The sequence below is a fragment of the Ictidomys tridecemlineatus genome, chromosome 13, assembly GCF_052094955.1.
Source record: "Ictidomys tridecemlineatus isolate mIctTri1 chromosome 13, mIctTri1.hap1, whole genome shotgun sequence".
NCBI lineage: Eukaryota > Metazoa > Chordata > Mammalia > Rodentia > Sciuridae > Ictidomys > Ictidomys tridecemlineatus.
The window spans coordinates 59,794,913-59,819,089 of NC_135489.1; the positions used below are offsets into that span (position 1 = coordinate 59,794,913).

Genomic DNA, 24,177 nt, shown 5'->3' on the forward strand with positions numbered 1-24,177 from the left:
ATGCACACTCACTCAGACTATAGTGATCAGGTCAGGAATCCATGGAGGCTTCATCATGGCATGGAGCTGATGAGTGGTTGAGGACATAGTGATAAGGAGAAGTCCTTATTCTCATCAGGATCAAGATGTGGCTGTGGAGTTGGAGAATGGTGAGGAGGATACAGAAGATCAGGTAGATAATGAAAAAAGTTGGGATGTCAGTCCACGTGTCCTCATCAGGCTCTCCAGGATGGGGCATCAGTGTGGCTTGATGGAATGTCTCTTCATTTGCTACATCATTTATATTAAATTTTGGGGTTTCTGCTTGCTCTTTCAGTCCTAATCACATATGACTGGGTCTCTTAGTGATGTCTTTCACTCTGGGGTCAGGACATCTGGTCTGGTGGTTTCTGCCCTGATCTCTCATCTGTGACCCTTATCAGACAAAGGCAAATAACAGTGACTTCACTCTGAGTTTTATCAGGGTTGTGGGAAGTGACTTATTTTTTCAGGCCATGCCTCATGACAATATTAGAGGGCTCTGTAAACTTGTCTGGTAGGGACTCCAATTTTATTTTAACAAAGAGTTTTAAAATGGAGTTGCTTAAGCTAAGGCCATCCTCACACTGTGTGTATAGACATGTTCCCAAAATTTCTCTTAAAGTTTAACTTACACTAATTTTACAAACAAAAATACTAAAAACATACAAAAATGTCTCTTGAGGGTTATTTCAGTTTTTATACTTAAGTTTTATAAGGTTGTAATAATAATGTATCAATTTGGGTTTTTTTGGCTAAACCCTCTAGATGAAGAGAATAAAATAAAATTGGAAAATTTTTATTTAAAATTAGCATAGGTAAATAAGCATAAGAGAAATTTCACTTTTTTGCTGAATTGATCAAGGCAAGAACATATTATATGGAAGAGTAGAAATTTCAAAGAGAAGAGATCCTGAAAGTAATAATCCCGGAGAAATAAAAATTCCAAAGGTAATAAGAATTTTCAAACGCTATGAAATTGATGGATCTCAGAGACCTACAAGGAAGCAGGTGATGTCTGGTTTCCAGGAGAAAAGAATATTGAATAGACTGAGGTCTTCTCTGACAGGGTGAACAAGTGGAGTTGGAAGGAAGGATCTAGAAGGTCCAGGAGGATGGACGACATGGTGACTGAAGGGCAGGGCAGAGGTGTGGTGCTGACTCTTCTTCTTGTCCTTCCCCAAATGACAGGAGTCCTTTGTGATGAGAGAGCACAGCTCTGTGACATGGGCCTGGGCCCTACTTTCCATTGCTTCAGACATTCAGGACTCATTTGTCCAAGTGACAGTGCAATTTAGATGATGGAGAATTCTCTCTTTCCTCTAAATAGAATTAATGTCACTTGGCTGAATCCCAGCTTCACCACCTGGGCGATGGATATGATCCTGGCCTTTGCATGTGGACTGGGGATCTTTCTCCTTTTATTGCCCCGCCTCCAAGGTAATCCATCCTTCCCACAACCAAGGGAAAAAGAAAAACTCAGGAAGGTAAGAACTCTCAGGTCACACCCAACAACAACAAAAATGATTCTCTTTTGTCTACTTTCCACTTTTCCAAGATAGGTAGACACACTTCACAAGAGAAATTTCAGGACAGAATAGAGAATCATTCTGGGGTAGACAGGGCAGGGCATGGAGAGAGAGTGCACTAGGATTTCTCCTATCTGAATGTCTCAGACCATACAGAGAGGTCTGGACTCCTGAGAGTGCTGGGTACCTCTAGAGAAGGACAGGCCCTGAGCACTGCTCCGTCACCTTCTCCTGGTAAGTGTCTCTGGAACAAGGCTTCCCTCTGTATTGGGCTGATGTGGGCCTGAGGGCCTCCATCACAGGCTCTCAGGTCATCTCTGGCCTTAGGAAATAGAACCATGCCTGGCACCTGAGAAGAGCCTGTGGAAATGAGTACATTTTTAAGCAGAAGATCAGTGACTGACAATATTAATGGTGTAGTTTATTCAGAAAAATCCCCTTTTCTGCTTTCCAAAGAAAAAAATAAAATATTTTGCCTCTGTAATAATGTTCTCTGAATAAAAGGGTTTCCACTAGGTAACTGTAAAAGTTCTGCTGTTCAGAAACATGGAATGTCTACAGCTGGTCTAGGAGATCACAGGGAGAACTGAGCCTCAGCCTCTTTTTCTATATTGTCTGTCAGCATGTGAAGGTGAAGAAGGTGCTGTACAAGAACAGGAAAAAGAGTGGAACTCTGAAAGGTAAGGTACCCTTTCTCTAAGGGTCCAGATCAGTGTCCCAGAGGATGTTGGTTGCAGAGACCTGAGAGGGAAAATGCTGGAAAGGAAATCATCATACCAGAGACACTTCTCAGATTCTGTTCTTAGAAGGTGTGGTGGACGAGAGATGTGTGATGTCCAGTACGGTGGTGTTGGTGGCACTAGAGCAGCAGTGCCTAGATATGGAGGTGGGACGTTCAGGTACAACTGAGGTCAAGCTGTTTCATTTGGTTAAGGCCAATTTCTCTTTGAGGTAACCAATCCTTTAACACGATAAGGTGCTTGTGAGGATCATGGAGGTGGATGGAGGTAAAAACACCCTGCAAATGATAAAATGTGGCTCTTCCCAGAGTCTTTATATGACTCTCACTGGTCATTTAGACTTGGACACTGAGGCTTAGCCTCCAGTTTCATCTCTCATGATCTCCCCCAAAGGGGCATTGCACTTAACATCCTGTAAAATCTGGGATCCTCCCTTCTCTACCCAATTCATTTTCCATTTTCAGCTTCAGGCAATCGCCTGAAGAATCTGATGGAGATTCAGAATCTGATTTTACTCCTGCAAAGGTGAGGAACTTTCCAGTTCTCCAGTGTTTTTCCCATCAGGATCTGTTATGTGATCACTGGGGTTCAAGGCTGATTTAGAAGTAATACTCCAGATCATAGTGGAATGTGACTGAAGTCCTGGTGGTAGGAATAGGAAGAGTTTGGTGAAGATAGTGTGGGGGGCAGTCGAGGGTCCATAGGCCATAGGTTTTCACCCCTGCCCAGCCTCTTGGTTCTTCCTGCTCCTGGCTCTAGCTTGTGCCTCTTGTCTCCTGCAGTCTCCTAGGGAAGCTTTGGGACAAGGACAGTTCTCCTCTACTGGTATTTGAAGATACTGCAGGTGAGGTGTTCATGCAAGAGCCTACTGAAGTTCAAAAGCTACCTCATCAACATTTGGGAGATCCTTCTACCATCTTACCCCCATTGGGTTCTCTAGCTCCTCTGACAAAACACACTCTGCCTCTGGCCTCATCCTTATCAGAAGAACATGAACACAAGTCTGACTTGAATAGAATCTCACTGGACATTGTTCCACAGAGCTCCCTTGTAGGTCACTCATATTGGGCATCCCTGATCACAGCCATCTCAGGCCTAGACTGCATAAGCTATTCAATTTCATTCCTCTCCTGGTGGTGGGAAACTGCAAAGCTCTTATTCTTCTCTACCTGGGTAAACAAATCCAAGCAAGAACATCTTTTCCACCATCCTTCAGATGTCACACTCTGGGTAGACCCCACACGTTGGCAGGTAGAGCCTGGCGGCCTCTCTTTCATCAACTCTGATGTACAGACACTGCTGGAAATGCTGATCACCAAAAGAGTGGAACTAAAAGTATGGAATAAAAATTCTAAAAATGGGTCCTCTTTCAAACAAATGAGTCCAGATTACACCCTGTATTCTCTGGGAAACATGTTGGAGTCACTGGGTAGCAAGAGAGACACCACTGCACAAACCTTCTGGAACACAAAAGAAAAACCAGAGAAGCTTCATGATTCTCAGAATTTCTTTTACAACAAGGACTTGGGGGGGCCTTTAGAGAAAAAATACAGCCAGCTGTTCTGGGGCCTGCCCTCTCTGCACAGTGAGTCCCTGGTGGCTACTGCCTGGGTCTCTAAGAGGTCCTCTACTGCACAGTGTAAACATGTAGCATTCAACAAAGTCTCAGAATCTCTCTCAGTACAATATCAGGATGAAGAACCTCCACAGCTTTCCCAGGAGGAGCCCTTGGCCCAGGAAGAGGCCCAATCCCAATTTTTGACACAAAACTTGTCCCCATCTGTGGCTCTGGGTCAGACTCTGGCTAGCATTTCATACACTTTTCCAAACTTACCACCTTCTTCATCCCAGATTAAGTCTGGCACAACTAGCAATAACTCTGAAAAGGAGGCACAGTCTTTCCTCCCAACTGAAGATCAACATTCAGAATGTCCCCTGCAGAACCGAAGGAAATGGAAGAAGGTCTTATTCTCTGAGATCAAAAAGACTCTGGAAGTCATTAACCAGCCAGCTCTCAACCTTCCCCAGAGAAGCGGGGCCTCCCAAATTTCCAACTTTGTCTCCATAGTTGCTGGGGATTCTGCCAACCAGGAGCTAGAGAAAAGACTCCAGCAACATATTCAAGGAGAGTTAATCAGTGATCAACCACAGCTAGACATTCACTGTAGATTTCTAGCATCTAAGGAACAAATGCATCCTCAGGATAAATTTCCAGGGAAGAGTCAGTGGTGGAAAAATGACAAGTCTGGCTCCTCACAGCCTAGCCAGTCAGCACTTACTGATAATGATCTGCAGAAGATGGAGCAGCCCAGCCAGTCAGCACTTGCTAGTAATGATTTGCAGAAGATGGAGACTAAGCACTCTGAAAGACTCTCTACAATGGGCTCTATAACATTCAAACTAGAGTTCCCAAACAAGGGTCTAGAACCAGAACTCCAGAAGCAGACAGTAGATTTGTCCTGGAGCTCAGGAAGCACCTCAGGGAAGGCTCAGAATGATAATAAGGAGGTTTCAGAAAGTTATTTGAGGAGGACTAGGAAGGATATTTCACAAAGTGACTTATCTACAGGCCTAGAAAAGAAAATTGTGGAAAAAATCCTGCAAGACCATCTGAGCAGAAAGTTAGTGCAGATCAAGGAGGGCATGATCCCAGTGTGTGTGCGTGGATCCTGGCTTGCTGCCAACTATGCTCTTCCAAAGTACACAAAACCCATCTATCTAGCCTCCTCCAAGTACCAGCAATCCTATGTAAACACTGTTAAGCAGCTTTCTTTCCTTGACCCCGGAACTCACCTGAAGCTAGAAACAGATATTATGAGGTCTCGGGTGAGGCACAGGTGGAATCCATCACTCCAGGCTCTTGATACCATTAATTGCAACTTAGGTGAGGCTCAAACCTCACCCCTTCCACAGCCTGCTATTACCTCCTCAGCCTCCAGTGACTACAGAGCCATTTCCATTGCCAAAATTGGCAGTCTCCTGGAAGAACTTCCTCAGAAAGGTGTGGGAAAGAGGATAATAAGAAAAATTTCATTTCCCACTTTACAGAATCCTCTTCCTGCACCCTCACCTTCAGAGGTACAGAGTACCATGCAAGAAACCCCACTGGGTGGCAGTCAGAGGACCTCAGATGCCTGTATACCTTCTCGAACCTATAGCCATCTGCACATAAACCAACAGAGTAGAGTTACAAGGGGGATTGGAAAAGCTAGCCTGGAGCCCAATCCAAGCCTGGATATGACCGGGATTGAGACACAGAAAGAGACTAAGGATGTGGCCTCAGAAGACCCATGTTCTGGTATGACAATGCTGGAAATTAAAGTAGGGACCCAATCAACAGCTGGAAAGACCAAGGAGACAGATGTGGAGAAGAAATCGTGCGAATGGGAAGTGACCGTGGGAGCCTCTGTGATGGCAAACTCTCAAACCATCAATGTGAATGTGAAGAACATAGGGTCTCTTGGAAACATGAATAGCCCCTCTCCTTCTAGAATTTCTATTTCACAAGATCCAGGAGACCAAATCCTGAAAGAAAATATAGGTAATGTTGTTCAGCTCAAAGTGGAGTTTGAGTCAGAGGAGCAAGAGACACAGGAGCAACCCCAAGACATAGTCACTAGAGTGCTGCAAGATTGCCACACTAATGAGCTCTCCACCACAGATATTTTACCATCTCAAGTGTACCTGTCCAATTCCAAGAGCTTTTTCACGATTCACAAGTCAATTTCCCAAGCTCTATGTGATGATGAAATGAAGGCAGAGAGCAGCCAGGAGCAGGAGGAATCCAAAGTCACAAATGTTGAGGTTCCTGGAAAGGAAGACACTGAAAAGATTTGTATAAATGAAAGCCAAGACACTGAAAAGATTTGTATAAATGAAAGCCAAGAGAGCTTTGGGAGGTCCAGACCAAAAGAGGAGGAAGAAATTTCCCAAGACTGTGGGTTGAGTCCTTTTGACAAAGTCCAGGAAATAAACACTACTTTAAGCAAGTCCTTCCCTTGCCTTCCAGAAAAGGGACAGATTCCTCCAGTAAGCTATGGCAATATCAAAATGAAGGACTTTATGGAGTCTTTTAACAATCATCAAAAAGGAAAAGGGAAGGAAAATTCTATGAATAAAGTCAACCTCCTGACAGCTACCACCCATACCCAGAAATTAGCCAAAAGACAAATATCCAAAGACAGTGTAGTGGTTGAACCCCAGGCCCTCGTAACAGTTGTAGGACAGATCCTGATGGATAAGCTGGGACTTCAACGTAGAAGTGGTCCAACAGAGGTATATGGGCATAAAGAACCCCCGACCCTATTGGGTAGGCAATTCTGTCAACCCAGGGGCTCTTCCTACCCAGATAAAAGACAAATGTTTAGAGAGATTGCCTCTCGTCCCCAAGCCAGCCCCAATGTCCACAGCCCCAAGAACAAGTGGATCAGAGACAATAATTGGAGCTTCAAGTCTAGGAATGTTGAGCCTCAAGCCACCGGCTTCCAGCTAAGGTCAATTGGGGTGAGCACTTTGAGCCACCTTCACCATTACCCAACATGTTTTTTTCAAAATGGTGATGTTCAAGGTCAACCAGGTCTTGTTTACCATGAGTTTCCTGGTGAAAAACCTTTCAGGAAATATTGAATTCATGGAGGGGGGAAACGTTTTGTCATCATTCGAACCCATTCTTTAAGGACGAATGTCTTCTTCCCTCTTGGGATTTCAATTGCTTCCCAATAAATTTTTTTTTCCTTTTCTCATCAGATATATTGATTTTTGTCAGTGTCCTCCTGTGGGGTATGAAGGGGGTTGGTGTCTGCTCTTCCTCAGAGTGGCTTCTAGAAGGGACAGGACATTCAGAGGAACCACCCTCATCTCAAATTATCTCATTGTACCTGAAGGATTCCTCAGTCAGTCATCACAGAAACAAACAAGAGAATGCCTTGAGCCTTCTCAGGATGAGGCAATCCTGTGAAGACCCCACTCCATCAGTCTTTTCCTTGCTTTCCTTCTCTCTGGAACTTTATACAGCTTTGGGGATGGGTGTATAAAAGTGACAGATTCTAGTAACTTCACATATTATAAAGTAGGCATGGGAATGTTGGGGGGGAAATTAGTGTGTTGGTCTTAAAGTCAGGAAAACCTTGCTCCTTAGATTTTCTAGTGAGAAAAGAAGTGTGTTTGATGGGGAAGCCCCTTCTCTCCCTGATAGTGTTTGGAATGTAGATGGGACCTGTCAATCCCTCTTAGCTCAGCCTTAATTACATAGCAGTGTCACTCAACTCCACATCTGCTTCCACCATTTTCTATAGCAGCAGCCAAGATAGAACGTACAGCTCTGCATCTAGGTGGGGCCACAAAGTGCTGCTGACTGCTGCATGCCCCCTGCCCATGGTCACCTGTCTTCTCCTCTAGAAGGGACTGTGCATAAACTAACCAACTGATGGTAGTACATGGTAGATCTAAAGTGGAATGTGTAGAAGAATTGATGTTTAGAGCCAAGACAGGAAGAAAAGTGGAACTGGATGCCATATAGAGTGCCATGGACAAGAAGCCACTGCCTTCCCATGCTAACTGCCAGACTAGCATGAGGAGACCAGATGGGCTGAGGTTTTCACTGGTTCAGCCTGGACCAATACCAAGGTCAGTCTGTTGTGGTTTCCCAGACTGCAGGACTGGAGAAAGATCTTTAGCTCTAACACACACTAGAGAGAAAGCAAAAGACTTCAAGCAAGGAAGGTTAAATTCCTAAGAGAAAATTTAGTAAGTCTGCTTCTGTCAATCTTTGCCTCTTAAATTCCAGAACAGATGACCTGACATTTGGTGGAGTATCCAGGACTAGGGAACTCTGGCTGAGACTCAGTCTAGGGACCTTGACACATGCACATGGCCTTAGCACTGCTTCCATGGACAAATTGAGTATCTAAAAGGGTCGAGGACCTGGCATAGGGTTTCAAAGCAGTTTTCTCCAGGATTCTAGAATTTGCTTGTCCAAAGACAAATGGGTGAAGAGATGATTTGACAGAATTTGTATATACAAATGAAAGTGACCTGTCCAAAATGTGGGAGATGACTAGACTGGAAGGCGATAAATATTGGTTTCTGCTGGGTCTCAATCTTCTTCTAGGAGAGGTTTCCTCTTTCAGGGGTCATCCACACAGAAAACCATGATGGCTGTAAAACAGTGAGAAGAGTTATCATTTCCCTGGGCCATTCCATACTATTCCACATGCCTATGTGGGGTGGGCAATGGGCTTCACCATAGTGGTCTTATTTATTCCATGGTGGAGATACCTGTGCCAGGAAGTGCCACCAAGGAAAAGAATACACTCATAGGTCCAGTCTCCACACCTGTCAGGATTCTGAATGTGGAACTAGGAGGTAAGTTGGGGTATGGATTGCAAAGTTCTCTGCTGAACCAGGCCCTGTGTCTCCTGAAAGGATGAGTAGTACAGAGGGCCACGTTGATAAACCAGCCTGAAACAGCAAAGATCAAATCCTGTGACTACTGGTGGTGCTGCTCTATAAAGGGCAGTAAGGTCAGTGAGAGGGAGACCCCACAAAGACCCCCTGGAGACCTCCGCACAGATCCACACTGAGACCTCCAGAGACTCCACAATATCTTCAGAGATTCCCACAGGGACCTCCATAGATACTGTCACTGAAACCAACAGAGAGGTCCCAAAAGACCTCCCAAATCCCTCCAACTAAGAGATATTCATAGACTACAAATGAGATCCTCAAAGAGATTTCCATCACAGACCCACATCAAGAACAATTTCTCAAAGACACTTGGAGAGAAACCTCAGACAGAGACAACACACTGAGAAGACAGACCTCCCACAGAGAACTCATATCCATTCTTAGGAGCCTGTGCAGCCACACAAGAATAGGTCTTTTGCAGTGCACCTTACCAAAGTGGAAATACAGGAAGGAGATCTTCAGCTGAATCTAGCTCCTTGGAATGCCCACATATTTGTGTATTTGAATAATGTCATTTTTCTTCTAAAAAAGCGTTACAGTTTCCACAAGCAAATCTGTAAAATCCTTTCCTAAAGATCTGTAAATTCTTTCCTAGTTTTTCATTAGCTTGAGTACCGACCCCAAATTTAAGGAATCACAAACTTCAAAAATGAGTAAACTTCTGCCGACATCTCATCACAGATAACGAAATATTTTGGTGGTGATGGGAATGGAACTCAGTAGGAGTGTCTATGGAGGTCTTGTAGGTCTCTGGAGGTCTCAGCATGAGGGATTTGTGAAGTCTCTGGAAGTCTCAGTGTTTATCTTTGTTGGTGGCTCTGTGGAGGTCTCTGATGGGGACTCTGGAAGGTGTCTCTGTCACTGGCCTGATTGTCTTTCCTGGACAAGTGCACCAGAATTTACAGTCAGATGGAAACTTCTCATATTATGCAAATGTCCTACCACTGAGCTATACCCAAATTCCTGATGAGATAAATGTTTTATTTTGTATAACTTTAGTAATCAACCATCAAAATGGCATAGAGGACTGCATTTTTGTTTTATTGGGGACAAGACCTGAACTCAAAATTACTGAGTTTTTAGGTTGGAAATATGATGAAGTGGATGCTCAGTAAAAGCACTTGGGAGCAAGATGAACCAGCAGACATAAAAACTGACTCACTCTAATTTACTTTCACCTGCACAAAGGATTGTGGTGAAAAGGATGGATTATCCTGGAGGCAGGGCAATAAAAGGAGAATGAGCTCCAATCCACATGCAAAGGCAAGTATGATATCCATTGCCCAGGTGAGGAAGCTGGGGTTCAGCCATGAGGGATTAACACTATTTAGAGGAAAGAGAGGATTCTCCATCATCTAAATTGCACTGTGTCACTTGGACAAATGAGTCCTGAAAGTCTCTTCAGCAATGGAGAGTAGGGCCCAGGCCTATGTCACTGAGCTGTGCCCTCTCACCACAAAGGAATCCTGTCATTCAGGGAAGGACAAGAAGAGGAATCAGCACCACACCTCTGCCCTTCCCTCCAGCCAACATGTCCTCCACCCTTCCTGGGCCTTCTAGATCTTTCCTTCAAACTCCACTTACTCACCCTGTCAGAGAAGACCTCAGTCTATTCAATATTCTTTTCTCCTGGAACATAGACATCACATGCTTCCTTGTGGCTCTTTGAGCTCCATCAATTTCAAAGTGTTTGAAAATTCTTATTATCTCTGGAATTTTTATTTCTCCGGGATTATTACTTTCAGGATCTCTTCTCTTTGAAATTTCAATTCTTCTATACAATATGTTCTTGCATTGATCAATTCAGCATAGAAATGAAATTTCTCTAATGCTTATTTACTTATGCTAATTTTAAATAAAAGCTTTCCAATTTTACTTTACATTTATAATTATCTATTCAAAGCACAATTTTTATGACTCTTTATATAAAGTATGTTAATGCCAAATTATGCCATTATACATGAACTCTCTCATTATTTTTTGCATTACAATACTTAATACACTTTTATACCACAATGTATCATATGCCTATTTGTATATAAGGTATGTTGGCACCAAATTCACATCTTCATACATGTATTTTTTATAATAATGACCATTTCCTTCCACCATCCTTGCTATTCCCCTTCTCCCTCCCTTTCGCTCCCACCCCTATTCCCTATCTAGAGGTAATCTTCCTCCCATACTCTCCACTGGCTCTAGGCTCAGCGATTCCTTTGACACAGAATGTACAACTTAAAAAAAATTCTAAAGGAAGGCTTTGGAATGGAAGAAACAGTTCATTTTTATGGGCCAGAATATATGTGCCTTGACCAGGCAAACTTCATTTTACCCTGACACTCCATTTCACATAAGAAATGTTTCTCCCATAAGAAAATCCACCTCAGCCACCCTGATCTTGCTTAGCATACTCTGCTTAGAAATGCACAGCCTTGGAAAATATTTCTGTTAGTCTTATATAATGCAATTGTTCTCTTTTTAGTTCTCATTTGTTTTCCACTGTTCCCTGACTGTGCTGGGTCATTCTGACCCACTCCCTTCATTGCTATGGTTTTGACTCACTGGTGGCTTTTTTTTTCACTATAAGACTGTACCCTACCTTCTACAAGGGGCCAAAGGTTGCTACAAGGTCTTCTACAAGGAGATGACTTTCCTAATGTCCTTCTGACCCACTAGTGAATACAGGTTCCATGTCTTGCTCCAAGACTTACCCGCTGATTTATTTCAAACATGCCACAACACATTCTTAGATTTGAGAACACTTTACATTTATTTGTAAAAGGGTGTATGAGGGTAGGGGATAATATTTGGGGATTTCTGTGTGTGTGTGTGTATATGTGTGCATGTGTGTGTCGTGATGGGCAAAGGTACGATATAGGCAGTTGAGGGAAGAAATAAAGAATATACATGAGTTAGTGCAATTTTCAATGCTTTATTCACTCAAATCATTCAATACAACTTCACGCTATAGGTTCTCTTTATTTTTAATATTTTGTTTTAGTTGTAGTTGGACACAATACCTTTATTTTATTTTTTGTGTGGTGCTGAGGATTGAACCCAGGGCCTTACATGTGCTAGGCAAGTACTCTACTACTGAACTACAACTCCAGCTGTTCTTAATCCTTAATGATGGGCACTGCAATAGATATAATCAATTCAAAACAAACAATTCTAGGTCAATTCTAAGCACTACATACATACTTAATCATGACAGACATTCCCTCTGCTTGCTAAGCTCAAGTGCCAGATCTAGAGTCTCAGGTCCTGGTCCTTAAGTCCAGCAGATGCACACTCACTCAAACTCCACAGTGATCAGGTCAGGAATATATGGAGGCTTCTCATTGGGTGGAGCTGAAGGCTAGTTGAGGAGAGGGTCATAAGGAGAAGCTGCTGTTCTCATCCAGGGTCAAGATGTGGCTGTAGAGTTGCAGAGCGGTAAGGATAATGCAGAAGATCAGGTAGATGATGAGGAGAGTTGGGATGTCAGTCCACATGTCCTCATCAGACTCTCCAGCATGTAGGCATCAGTGTCATTTGGCTAAATATCTGTTCATCTGCTACATCATTTATACTAATTTTGGGGTTTCTGCTTGCCCTTTCAGTCTCTATAAGCTGTTACTGGGTTTCTTAGTGATGTCTTTCATTTTAGGGTTAGGACATTCTAGGGTCTGGTGGTTTCTGCCACAATCTCTCACCTCTGATTTTTATCAGGGTAAAGGCAAATGACAGTGACTTCACTCTTGAGTTTTATCAGGGTTGTGGAAAATGACTTATTTTATTAGACTCACTCTGCCTTATAACAATATTAGAGGGCTTTGAAGGTTTGTCTGGCAGGAATTCTAGTTTTATTTTAACATGGAGTTTTTAAATGGAGTTGCTTAGGCTAAGGCCATCCTTACACTGTGTGTGTAGACATGAATCCCAAAATTCTCTTGAGTTTAACTTTTACCGATTTTACAAAAAAAAAAAAAAACCCTACTAAAAACATACAAAAGTATATCTTGAGAGGTTATTTCAATTTTTGTACTTAATTTTGTAAATTTGTAATGATCATGTATCAATTCTTTTGTCTAAACACTCTAGTTGAAGATAGTAAAATAAATTTGAAAAGCTTTTATTTAAAATTATCAGAACTAAATAAGCATAAGAGAAATTTCAGTTCTATGCTGTTGATCAAGGCAAGAACATATTGTATGGAAGAGTTGAAGTTTCAAAGAGAAGAGATCATGAAAGTAATAATCCCAGAGAAATAAAATTTCCAGAGATAATAAGAATTTCCAAAACCTTGAAATCATGGAGCTCAAGCAGAGATTTACAAGAAAGTAGGTGATATTTGGGTTCCAGGGGAAAACAATACTGAATAGACTGAGGTCTTCTCTGACATGGTGGGCAACTGGAGTTGGAAGTAAAGATCTAGAAAGCTCAGAAAGACAGAGGACATGCTGGCTGGAGGGTGGGGCAGGGGTGTGGTGCTGCCTCCTCTTCTTGCCCATTCCCCAATGACAGGATTCCTTTGTGATGAGAAGGCACAGCTCTGTGACATAGGCCTGGGTACCATTCCCCATTCCTGAAGAGAATTCTCAGGACTTATTTGTCCAAGTGACACAGTGAAATTCAGATGAGGGAGAATCCTCTCTTTCCTCTAAATAGTGTTAATGCCACATGGCTGAAACCCAGTTTCATCACCTGGGCAATGGATATGATCCTTGCCTTTGCATGTGGCCTGGGGATCTTTCTCCTTTTTTTTTTTTTTTTGGCCCCACCTGCAGGGTAATCCATCCTTCCCACTACCAAGGAAAAAAGAAAAAGGAAGGTAAGAAAACCCTTAGGTCACATCCAACAACAATAAAAACAATTCTTTTGTCTAATTTCCTTTCCGCTTTTCCAAAATAATTAGACACACTTCTCAGGACAGAATAGAGGATCATTATGGGGTAGTCAGGGCAGGGCAGAGAGAGAATGCACTAGGATTTATCCTATATGAGAGTCTCAGACCACATATAGAGGTCTTGACTTCCAAGAGTGCTGGGAACCTGTGGAGAAATACAGGCCCTGAAAATTGCTCCATCAGTCACCTTCTCCTGGTAAGTGTCTCTGAAACAAGGCTTTCCTCTGAATTGGGCGGAAGTGGGCCTCAGGGCCTCCATCACAGGCTCTCAGGTCACCTCTGCCTTAGGAAGCAGAACCTTGCCTGGCAGCTGAGAAGAGCCTGTGGAAATGACTCTATTCTTAAGCAGAGGATCAGTGACTAAAGACATTCAAGGTGTAGTTTATGGATAAAATCCCCTTTTGTGCTTTTTACAGAATAAAAATGAAGTATTTTAAAATTTTAAATTGTTCTCTGAATAAAAGGGTTTCCATTAGCTAACTGTAGAAGTCCTGCTGTTCAGAAACATGGAATATCTACAACTGGTCAAGGAGAGCATAGAGAGAAATGGGCCTCAGCCTCTTTTTCTATATCGTCTGTCAGCATGTGAAGGTGAAGAAAGTGCTGTACTAGAGGAGGAAGAAGAGTGGACCTCTGAAAGGTAAGGCTCTGCGCTTTTACCCCAGAGGTGGTTTGTAGTCCCATTTCTCCAAGAGTTCAGAGCCCCAGATGTTGGTTGCAAAGATCTGAGAGGGAGGATGATGGGAAGGAAATCATCATACCGGAGACACTTTTCAGTTTTGTGCTCAGAAAATGTGGTGGGCCAGGTGTGGATGACCTCCAGTAGGGTGGTGTGGGCGGCACTGGAGCAGCAGTGCCTAGATATGGAGATGGGACTTTCAGGTCCAACTGAGGTCAAGCTGTTTCATTTGGTTAAGGCCAATTTCTCTTTGAGGTAACCAATCCTTTCCCACGATAAGGTGCTTGTGAGGATTATGGAGGTGGATGGAGGTAAAAATACCCTGCAAATGATAAAATGTGGTTCTTCCCAGAGTCTTTATATGACTCTCACTGGTCATTTAGACTTGGACACTGAGACTTAGCCTCCAGTCTCATCTCCCATGATCTCCCCTAAAGGGGCATTGCACTTAACATCCTGTAAAATCTGGGATCCTCCCTTCTCTACCACAATTCATTTTCCATTTCCAGCTTTGGGAAATCACCTGAAGACAATCTGATGGAGATTCAGAATCTGACTTTACTCCTGCAAAGGTGAGGAATTTCCCAGTTCTCTATAGTGTTCTTCCCATCTGGATCTGTTATGTGATCCCTGAGGCTCAAGGCTGAAGCTAGTAGGAAGACTCTACTAGCTTAGAGTGCAATATGACCAAAGCCCTAGGGTTAGGAAAAGCAAGAGCTTGGTGAAGCCAGTGTGCAAGGCAGTGGAGGATCTATCGGCCACAGGTTGTCACCCCTGCCTAGCCTCTGGGCCCTTCATGCTCTTGTCTATAGCTTGTGCCTCTTGTCTCCTGCAGTATCCTAGGGAAGCTCTAGGACAAGAACAGTTCTCCTAAACCACTACATGAAGATACTCCAGGTGAGGTGTTCATGCAAGGGCCTGCTAGAGTTTAAGTGCCACCTCGTCAACATTTGGAAGATCCTTCTACCATCTTATCCCCATTAGGTTCTCTAGTTCCTCTGACAAAACACACTCTGCCTCTGGCCTCATCCTTATCAGAAGAACATGAACACAAGTCTGACTTCAATATAATCTCACTGGACATTGTTCCACAGAGCTCCCTTGTAGGTCACTCATATTGGGCATCCCTGATCACAGCCATCTCAGGCCTAGACTGCATAAGCTATTCAATTTCATTCCTCTCCTGGTGGTGGGCAACCGCCAAGCTCTTATATTTCTCTACCTGGGTACATAGCAAATCCAAGCAAGAACATCTTTTCCACCATCCTTCAGATGTCACACTCTGGGTAGACCCCACACGTTGGCAGGTAGAGCCTGGCGGCCTCTCTTTCATCAACTCTGATGTACAGACACTGCTGGAAATGCTGATCACCAAAAGAGTAGAACTAAATGTGTGGAAGGAAAATTTTAAAAATGGGTCCTCTTTAAATCAAATGAGTCCAGATTACACCCTGTATTCTCTGGGAAACATGTTGGAGTCACTGGGTGGCAGGAGAGACACCACTGCACAAACCTTCTGGAACACAAAAGAAAAACCAGAGCAGCTTCATGATTCTCAGAATTTCTTTTACAACAAGGTCTTGGGGGGGGGGCCTTTAGAGAAAAAATACAGCCAGCTGTTCTGGGGCCTGCCCTCTCTGCACAGTGAGTCCCTGGTGGCTACTGCCTGGGTCTCCAAGAAGTCCTCTACTGCACAGTGTAAACATGTAGCATTCAACAAAGTCTCAGAATCTCTCTCAGTATAATATCAGGATGAAGAACTTCCACAGCTTTCCTGGGAGGAGCCCTTGGCCCAGGAGAAGACCCAATCCTAACTTTTGACACAAAACTTGTCCCCATCTGTGGCTCTGGGTCAGACTCTGGCTAGCACTTCATACACTTTTCCAAACTTACCACCTTCTTCATCCCAGATTAAATCTGGCACAACAACTAGCACTAAATCTGAAAAAGAGGCACAGTCTTTCCTCCCAACTGAAGATCAACATTCAGAATGTCCCTTGCATAACTGAAGGGAATGGAAAAAGGTCTTATTGTCTGAGATCAAAAAGACTCTGGAAGTCATTAACCAGCCAGCTCTCAACCTTCCCCAGGGAAGCTAAGCCTCCCAAATTTCTAACTCTGTCTCCATAGTTGCTGGGGATTCTGCCAGCCAGGAGCTAGAGAAAAGACTCCAGCAACATATTCAAGGGGAGTTAATCAGTGATCAACAACAGCTCAACCCTCCCTATAGATTTCTAACATCTCAGGAACAGATGCAGCCTCAGGATAAATTTTCCAGGAAGAGTCAGTGGTGGAAAAATGACAAGCCTGGCCCCTCACAATCCAACCAGGAAGCACTTGCTGGTAGGGGTTTGAAGAAGACAGAGTCCAGGCGCACTGAAAGACTCTCTACTATGGGCTCTGCAACATTCAAACTAGTTTTCCCAAACAAGGGTCTAGAGGCAGAACTGCAGAGGGAGCCAGTACATTTATCCTGGATTTCAGGAGCACCTCAGAGAAAGTTTAGAATGACACAATAAGGAGGTTTCAGAAAGATACTTGAGGAGGACCAGGAAGGGTATTTCAGAAAGTGACTTATCTATAGGCAAAGACAAAAAAATTATGGAAAAAATCCTGGAAGACCATCTGGGCAGAAAGTTAGTGCAGATCGAGGAGGGCATGATCCCTGTGTGTGTGCATGAATCCTAGCTTGCTGACAACTATGCTTTTCCAAAGTCCTACATGCCGCAAACCCCATCCATCTAGCCTCCTCCAAGAATCAGCAATCTTATATGAACAACTTTCATATGTGAACAACTTTCAGGAGCTTTCTTTCCTTGAACTTCCATGAATTCACCCGAAGCTAGAAACACATATTATGAGGTCTCAGGTGAGGCATAGGTGGAGTCCATTCCTCCAGGCTCTTGATCCCATTAATCGCCAGTTAGGTGAGGCTCTAGCCTAACCCCACTCACAGCCTATTTTTCCCTCCTCAGCCTCCCTTGACTAAGGGGCCTTTTCCAATGCCCAGGATGAAAGTCTCCTAGAAGAAATTCCTCAGAAAGGTCTGGGAAAGAGAGTAATAAGAAAGATTCATTTCCCACTTTACAGAATCCCCTTCCTTCATTCTCACCTTCAGAGGTATAGAGGACCTAGAAAAGAACCCCAGTGGGTGGCAGTCATAGGACCTCACAGGCCTCATGCCTTCTCATACCTATAGCCTTCTGATGATGAAACAGCAGAGTTACTAGGGGGATTTGAAAAGCTAGCCTGGAGCCCAGTCCAAGTGTGGATATGGCCAAATAAGAGACACAGAGAGTAAAGATGTGGTCTCAGGAGACCCATGTCATGGTGTGACAATGCTGGAAGTTAAAGTATGTTCCCAATCATCAACAGCTGCAAAGACTAAGGAGAGAGAGAGGTGGAGAAGAAGAAATCCTCTGAATGGGAAATGACAGTGGAAGCCTCTATAATGGCAAACTCCCAAATCATCAATGTGAATCTGAAAAACTTAGGGTCTCTGGAAAACATGAAAAACTCCTACCCTTCTAGATTTTCTATTTCACAAGATCCAAGAGACCCAAATCTGAAAGAAAAGGTAGGTAGTGGTATTCAGCTCAAAGTAGGGTTCAAATCAGAGAAGCAGTCCTAAGACCAGGTCCCTGGAGTCCTGAAAGATTGCCACACTAATGAGCCCTCCACCATTGATATCTTGCCTTCTTAGGCATCCCTGCTAACTCCCAGAGCTTTTCCAGGATTAACAAGTCAACTTCCCCAGATATATGTTATGATCTAATGAAGGGAGGGAATAGCTAGGGGCAGGAGAAATCCAAAGTCACAAATGTTATGGTTCCAGGAAAGGATGAGAATGAAATGCTTTGTCTAAATGAAAGCAAAGAGAGCTTTGGGAGGTCCAGACCAGGAGAGGAGAAAGAAAGTTCCCAAGACTGTGGGTTGAGCCCTCCTGACAAAGTCAAGAAAATAGACACTATTTCAAGCAAGTCCTTCCCTTGCCTTAGTGAGAAGGTATGGTATCCTCCAGAAATCTAGGTCAAGAACAAAATGAAGAACTTTCTGCAGTCTTTTAACATTCATAAAAAAGGAAAGGGGAAGGAAAATTCCCTGAATAAAGAGAAGCTCCTGACAGCTACCACCCATACCCAGAAATCAGCTACAAGCCAAATATCCAAGGACATTAGGGTGGTTGAACCCGAAGCCCTCATGACTGTTATTGGACAGATCCTGATGCACAAGCTGGGACTTCTACATAGAAGTGGTCCAACAGAGTTATTTGGGCATAAAAAGAACCCCATACCTTATTGGGTAGGCAATCCTGTCAACCCAGGGGTTCTTCCTACCCAGAGCAAAGGCAAAGGATTAGAGATTGCCTCTGGTCCCCAAGCCAGATCCAAGGGCCACACTGCCAAGAACAATCGGACAGTAATTAGACCTGGAAGCCTAGGAATCCTGAGTCCCCAGCCACCCACTTCCAGCATAAGCCAATTGGGGTAAGCACTTCAAGGCACCTTCACCATTACCCAACATGTTTTTTTCACACTGGTATCCTGCATGGTCAACCAGGTCTTGTTTACCATGAGTTTTCTGGTGGAAAGCCTTTCAGGAAAAATTGAATACATGGGGAGAAAAATTGTTTGTCATTATGTGAACCCATTCTCTGATGACTAATGTCTTCTTCCTCTTGGGATTTTTATTGATTTTTCAATAAATGTTTCTTTTCTTTCTTTTTTTCTAATTAGACATTTTAAATTCTCTCTGTATCCTCCTGTGGGGGTAGGGAGGGGTAGGGATCTGCTCTTCCTCAGAGAAGCATCTGGAAGAGACAGGAAACTCAGATGCCCACCCTCATCTCAGATTCTCTCATTGTACCTGAAGGATTCCTCATTCAATCATTACAAGAACAAACAATAGAATGCCTTGAGACTTCTCAAGATTAGGTGACCCTGTGAAGGTCCCACTCCACATCTGACTCTGTCAGTCTTTCCCTTGCTTTCCCCCTCTCTGGAACTTTATAAGCTTTGGGGAATGGGTGTAAAAAAGGTGTCAGAGAGTCTAGTAGTTTCACATATTTCAAAGTAGGCATGGGAAAGTTGGGGGTGAATTGATGTGTTGATCTTAAAGTTAGGAAAATCTTGTTTCTTAGATTTTTCTAGTAGGAAAAGGAGTAGGTATGATGGTGCAGCCCCTTCTCTCCATGATAGTGTTTGGAATGTAGATGGCACCTTCCAACCCTTCTTAGCTCAGCCTTAATGACGTGGCAGTGTCATTCAATACCACATCTGCTTCCACCATTTTCTAGAGCAGCAGCCAAGATAGAACTTGCAAGATAGCACTTGCAGTGCTGTTGAATGCTGCATGGTCACCTGTCTTCCCCTCTAGAAGGGACTGTGCATACACTAACCAACTGATTGTAGTGCATGATAAATCTAAAGTGAAATTTGTAAAATAATTGAAATTTGTAGCCAAGAAAAGTGGAAGAGTGAAATTGGATGCCATAAAGAGTGCCACAGACAGGAAGCCACTGCCTTCCCTTGCTAGCTACCAGGCTAGCATGAGGAGACCTGATGGGCTGAGCTGTTCACTGGGTCAGCCTGAACTCATTCCAGAGTCACTCTGCTGTGTTCCCAGACTATAGGCCTGGAAATAGCCATTTATCTCTAACACACACTAGAAAAAATGCAAAGCATTCAAGTAAGGTAGGTTAATTTCCTAAGAGTAAATTTAGTAAGTCTGCACCTGCACATCTTTGCCTCTCAAATTTCAGAACAGATAACCTGACATTTGGTGGAGTACCCAGGACTAGGGAACTCTGGCTGTGACTCAGTCTGGGGACTTTTACACAAATACATGGCCTTAGCACTGCTTCCATGGACAAAGTGAGTATTTAAAAGGGTAAAGGGCCTGGCATAGGGTTTCAAAGCAGTTTTCTCCAGGATTCTAGAATTTGCTTGTCCAGAGACAAATGGGTGAAGAGATGATCAGACAGAATTTGTACATACAAAAGAAAGTGACCTGTCCAAGATGTGAGAGTTGACTACACTGGAAGGAGATAAATATTGGTCTCTGCTGGGCCTCACTCTTCTTCCAGTAGAGGTTTCCTCTTTCAAGGGTCATCCATACAGAAAACCATGATGGCTGTAAAACAGTGGGAGGAGGGATCATTTCTCTGGCATATTTCATACTATTCCACATGTCTATGTGGGGTGGGCAATGGGAACTCATATAGGGGTCTTATTTTTCCCTGGTGGAGAGTCCTGTATCAGGAGATGCCACCAAGGAACAGAATACACTCATTGGTCCAGTCCCCATATCTTTCAGGACCCTGAACGTGGGACCAGGAGGTAAGCTGGAATATGAGTTAGAAAAACCTCTGCTGAACCAAATCCTGTCTTTCCTGATAACCACTGTAGCCTCTAGGGTGGACCCAGCAACAAGAATGGAGCTTGGAACAAGAAGGACTGGAAAGGATCTGGAGTCTTTAGCCTATCATTGCTGGATTATCTCAGGGATGCAAACTGTAACTTACAGGAATAAAGGGGCTGAACATGAACTTCAGAGTTCCTGAAAGGATTAATGTTACATATGGCAATGTTGATAAACCAGACTAAAACAGCAAAGAACAAACCCATGGCTTCTGCTACTGATCCTCTATGAAGGGCAGCAAGGTCAGTGATAGGGAGACACCCCATAAAGACCCCATGGAGATCTCCAGAGATCTGCATTGAGACTTCCAGAGACCCCACAAGATCTACAGAGATTCCCACAGAGATCTCCATAGATACTCCCACTGAGACCACCACAAAGGCCCAAAAGAGGCCCCATAAGGGCCTCCAACTAAGATATTCAGAGACCCAAATGAGATCCCCCTAGATATTTCCAACAGAGACCTACATCAAGAACAATTTCTCAAGGAGACTTCAAGAGAAACCTCAGAGACAATACACTGAGAAGACAAACCTCCCAAAGAGAACTCATATCCACTCTTAGGAGCCTGTGCAGTCACACAAGAACAGGTCTTTTGCAGTACACCTTACCAAAGTAGAAACACAGGAAGGAGATCATCAGCTGAACCTACCTCCTTGGAATGCTGATGTATGTCTGTCTGTATTTGTACAATGTCATTTTGCTCCTGAAAAAGCTTTTCAGATTCCATATGCAAGACTATAAATTCCTTTCCTAATGATCTGTAAGTCCTTTCCTAATTTTTCATTAGCTTGAGTTCTGATCCACAATTTAGGGAATCACAAACTCCAAAAATGAGTATACTTCTGCCACTATCATAATTGATAACAAGATATTTTGGTGGTGCTAGAAATGGAACTCAGTGGAAGTGTCTATGGAGCTCTTGTAGGTCTCTGGAAGTCTCAGCATGAGGGATCTGTGGAAGTCTCTGAAAGTGTTGGTCTTTGTTGGTGGCTCTATGGAGGTCTCTGATGGAGACTCTGGAGGGTGTCCCTATCACTGGCCTGATTGTCTTTCCTGGAGAAGTGCACCAGAATTTACAGTGAGATGGGGCCTGCTCATGTTACGCAAATGTCCTACCACTGAACTATACCTCAATTCTTGATGAGATAAAGGTTTTATTTGTATAAGTTTAGTAATTAACCATCAAAATGGCATAGAGGATTGCATTTTTGTTTTGTTGGGAACAGGTCTTGAACTCAAAATAGCTGACTTTTTATGTTGGAAAAATTATGGAGTGCTCAGTAAAAGCACTTGAGAGCAAGGTGAACCAGCAGACATGTGACTCACTCTCATTGACATTCACCTGCACAAAGGATTGTGCGGCTACCAAATTTTCTGAAATATATATCTTTTTTAAAATAAAACAAGCCATGCTCTCAAACATAAAACTTTTCAGAAATAAGACATTAAACTACAAATCATAATGCTTTAATAATACCCTCAGTGGTACTAAACACTGTGACCCTAGGCTGTGAAACGGTACACCATGACCAGTGCCAAACCATAGCAGAGGGTTGGTAAGCTGTTGTTCTTTAGTCTTCTAAGGAAATTGTATGCACAGTATAGAGGGGTCCTCAAGTGGTGTTGAGCAGTTTCAGTTTCACTTGTTTCCTATTCCCCAAAGACAATGATGACGTAAAAATGTTAAATGGAAAATTTCAAAAAATATGTTTTCAACAATTTATATATATATTTTTTTCTATATAATTATTAGTTACTGTTAATATCTTTTATGTCAAATTTATGTCAATCTCTATCATAGATGTGTGTATATATATATGTATATGTATGTGTATATATATATTAATATAAAAATATACATATGGAATATCATGGGAAGATTTTTTAGATCATGTAAGCAATTCTAGGTAAAGAAAAGATGACTCAAGACAAATATAGTGGCTTGACTAGAAAGGTGAGAGTGTTAAAATGTTGGACAAAATTAAACATTAGATCAGTATCTGACATGCCAGTTTAAGCCTGGAAATATAAGAAACATTTTTCTTCCACTGCATTACTTCAAGGGTTCTGAGAGATTATTTAAGTAATAATGCAGTTTGACACAAGGCAACACCTGAAGTTGTTAGTACTTGTCACTTAAGTATGACAAGTTGAGAAGCAGAAGTATTTCAATTTTGATTTCAAAAGAAATTTCTTGGACGCATCTTAGATACAATGTGGTAAAATAAAAGCCTACCGCAGTCAAACCACTATAAACTACCTTCCTTACCCTTATGCTGTAGGGATATTGTTGTTTCACACACAGTTATTTTTAACAGAAGGGTGGGCCAGATACACTTGCCAAGGTGAACCAGATATCACTAAGTTTCAGTGAATGTTTGGAAATGTTGCAACTTGCTCCCAGACATGACCATCAAATGACATTTCATGGGACCATGATACTGTCTTCAATAATGCTTAAATACAAAAAAGGGTGGTGGGAAAAACTGCTAATTTACAAATTTTAGAACATGAATGTTTGTGCTCTCTGGAGCAGAAGTCTATTTTTAAAATTATCCTATTGTTTTCAGGGGTTATCATGTTTATGTTCTTTTTATCAGGGTCACATTTTCCCCCTCAATCACCATATGGAAATTTTAGCAGTGTTCACATTCTTCCTCATTAAATATGCTACGAAAATGAACAGTATTTGTTTTGGTCAGCTTTTTCAATGCAGACCCAACCAGCACAATTGCATGGGGAGGAAACTATATTTGAGGGCTCATAGTTTCAGAAGTCTTAGTCCAAAGAATGCTGACTCCATTCCTCAGTGCTCTAGGTGAGGCAGAAAATCGTGATGGAAGAGTGTGGCAAAGCAAAATGGCTCACAAGGTGAATAGGAAGTAGAGAGAGATATACTCCATTCTCCAGATATAAAATATAAGCCCCACAGCCATGCCCCCAATGAACCCCTTCCTCCTCAGGCCACACCAAACCTGCCTCCAGTTAATCCCATCTGGGATTAGTTCCACTGATTATATTAAAGCTATAACCCATTTGTGTCTCCTCCAAACATTCTTATATTGTCTCACATGTGAACTTTTGGGAGACACCTCACATCTAAGCCATAACACAAACATTCAAATATTATAAATGGTTTCTTCATTTTATGTTATTACATTGATACTATACTGTTTTCTTCAGGAGTTACATTGTGGGGCTTATTAGAATCCTTGGCCCACCACTGGCACAAGAAATTTCATGACCAATAGAGATAAGAATATTAAATGAATGGTATCAGTAGGCCCAAGCTGAGACAATTTGAAGGAGGGAGAATAAAACAATCAAAATCTTATCAGCGAGTATAATATTAATTTATACATTATCAAAATATATAAAATTTGGGAGTAGGAGAGTTAAGTCAATATTAGAAAATGCATTCAAGTTTGCAAGGCA

At 42.7% G+C, this 24,177-nt stretch overlaps 2 protein-coding genes across 2 annotated transcripts in view; one reads left to right on the forward strand and one right to left on the reverse strand.

Moving 5' to 3' along the window:
* LOC101975464 (spermatogenesis-associated protein 31E1) lies at positions 1–12,273 on the forward strand. Its single transcript, XM_078029817.1, is given in 9 exon segments — positions 1–30; positions 119–172; positions 2,170–2,227; positions 2,357–2,446; positions 2,752–2,812; positions 3,070–4,908; positions 5,010–5,033; positions 5,035–6,790; positions 12,157–12,273. Coding segments are annotated over 9 exon segments (4,029 nt in total).
* LOC120888395 (uncharacterized) overlaps positions 11,669–24,177 on the reverse strand; it is an 18,325-nt gene continuing 5,816 nt past the window's right edge. Inside the window, exon 5 of the mRNA XM_078029818.1 lies at positions 11,669–22,392. The gene's annotated coding sequence lies outside the window, so the exon portion shown is untranslated. The remainder of the gene's footprint in view (positions 22,393–24,177) is intronic.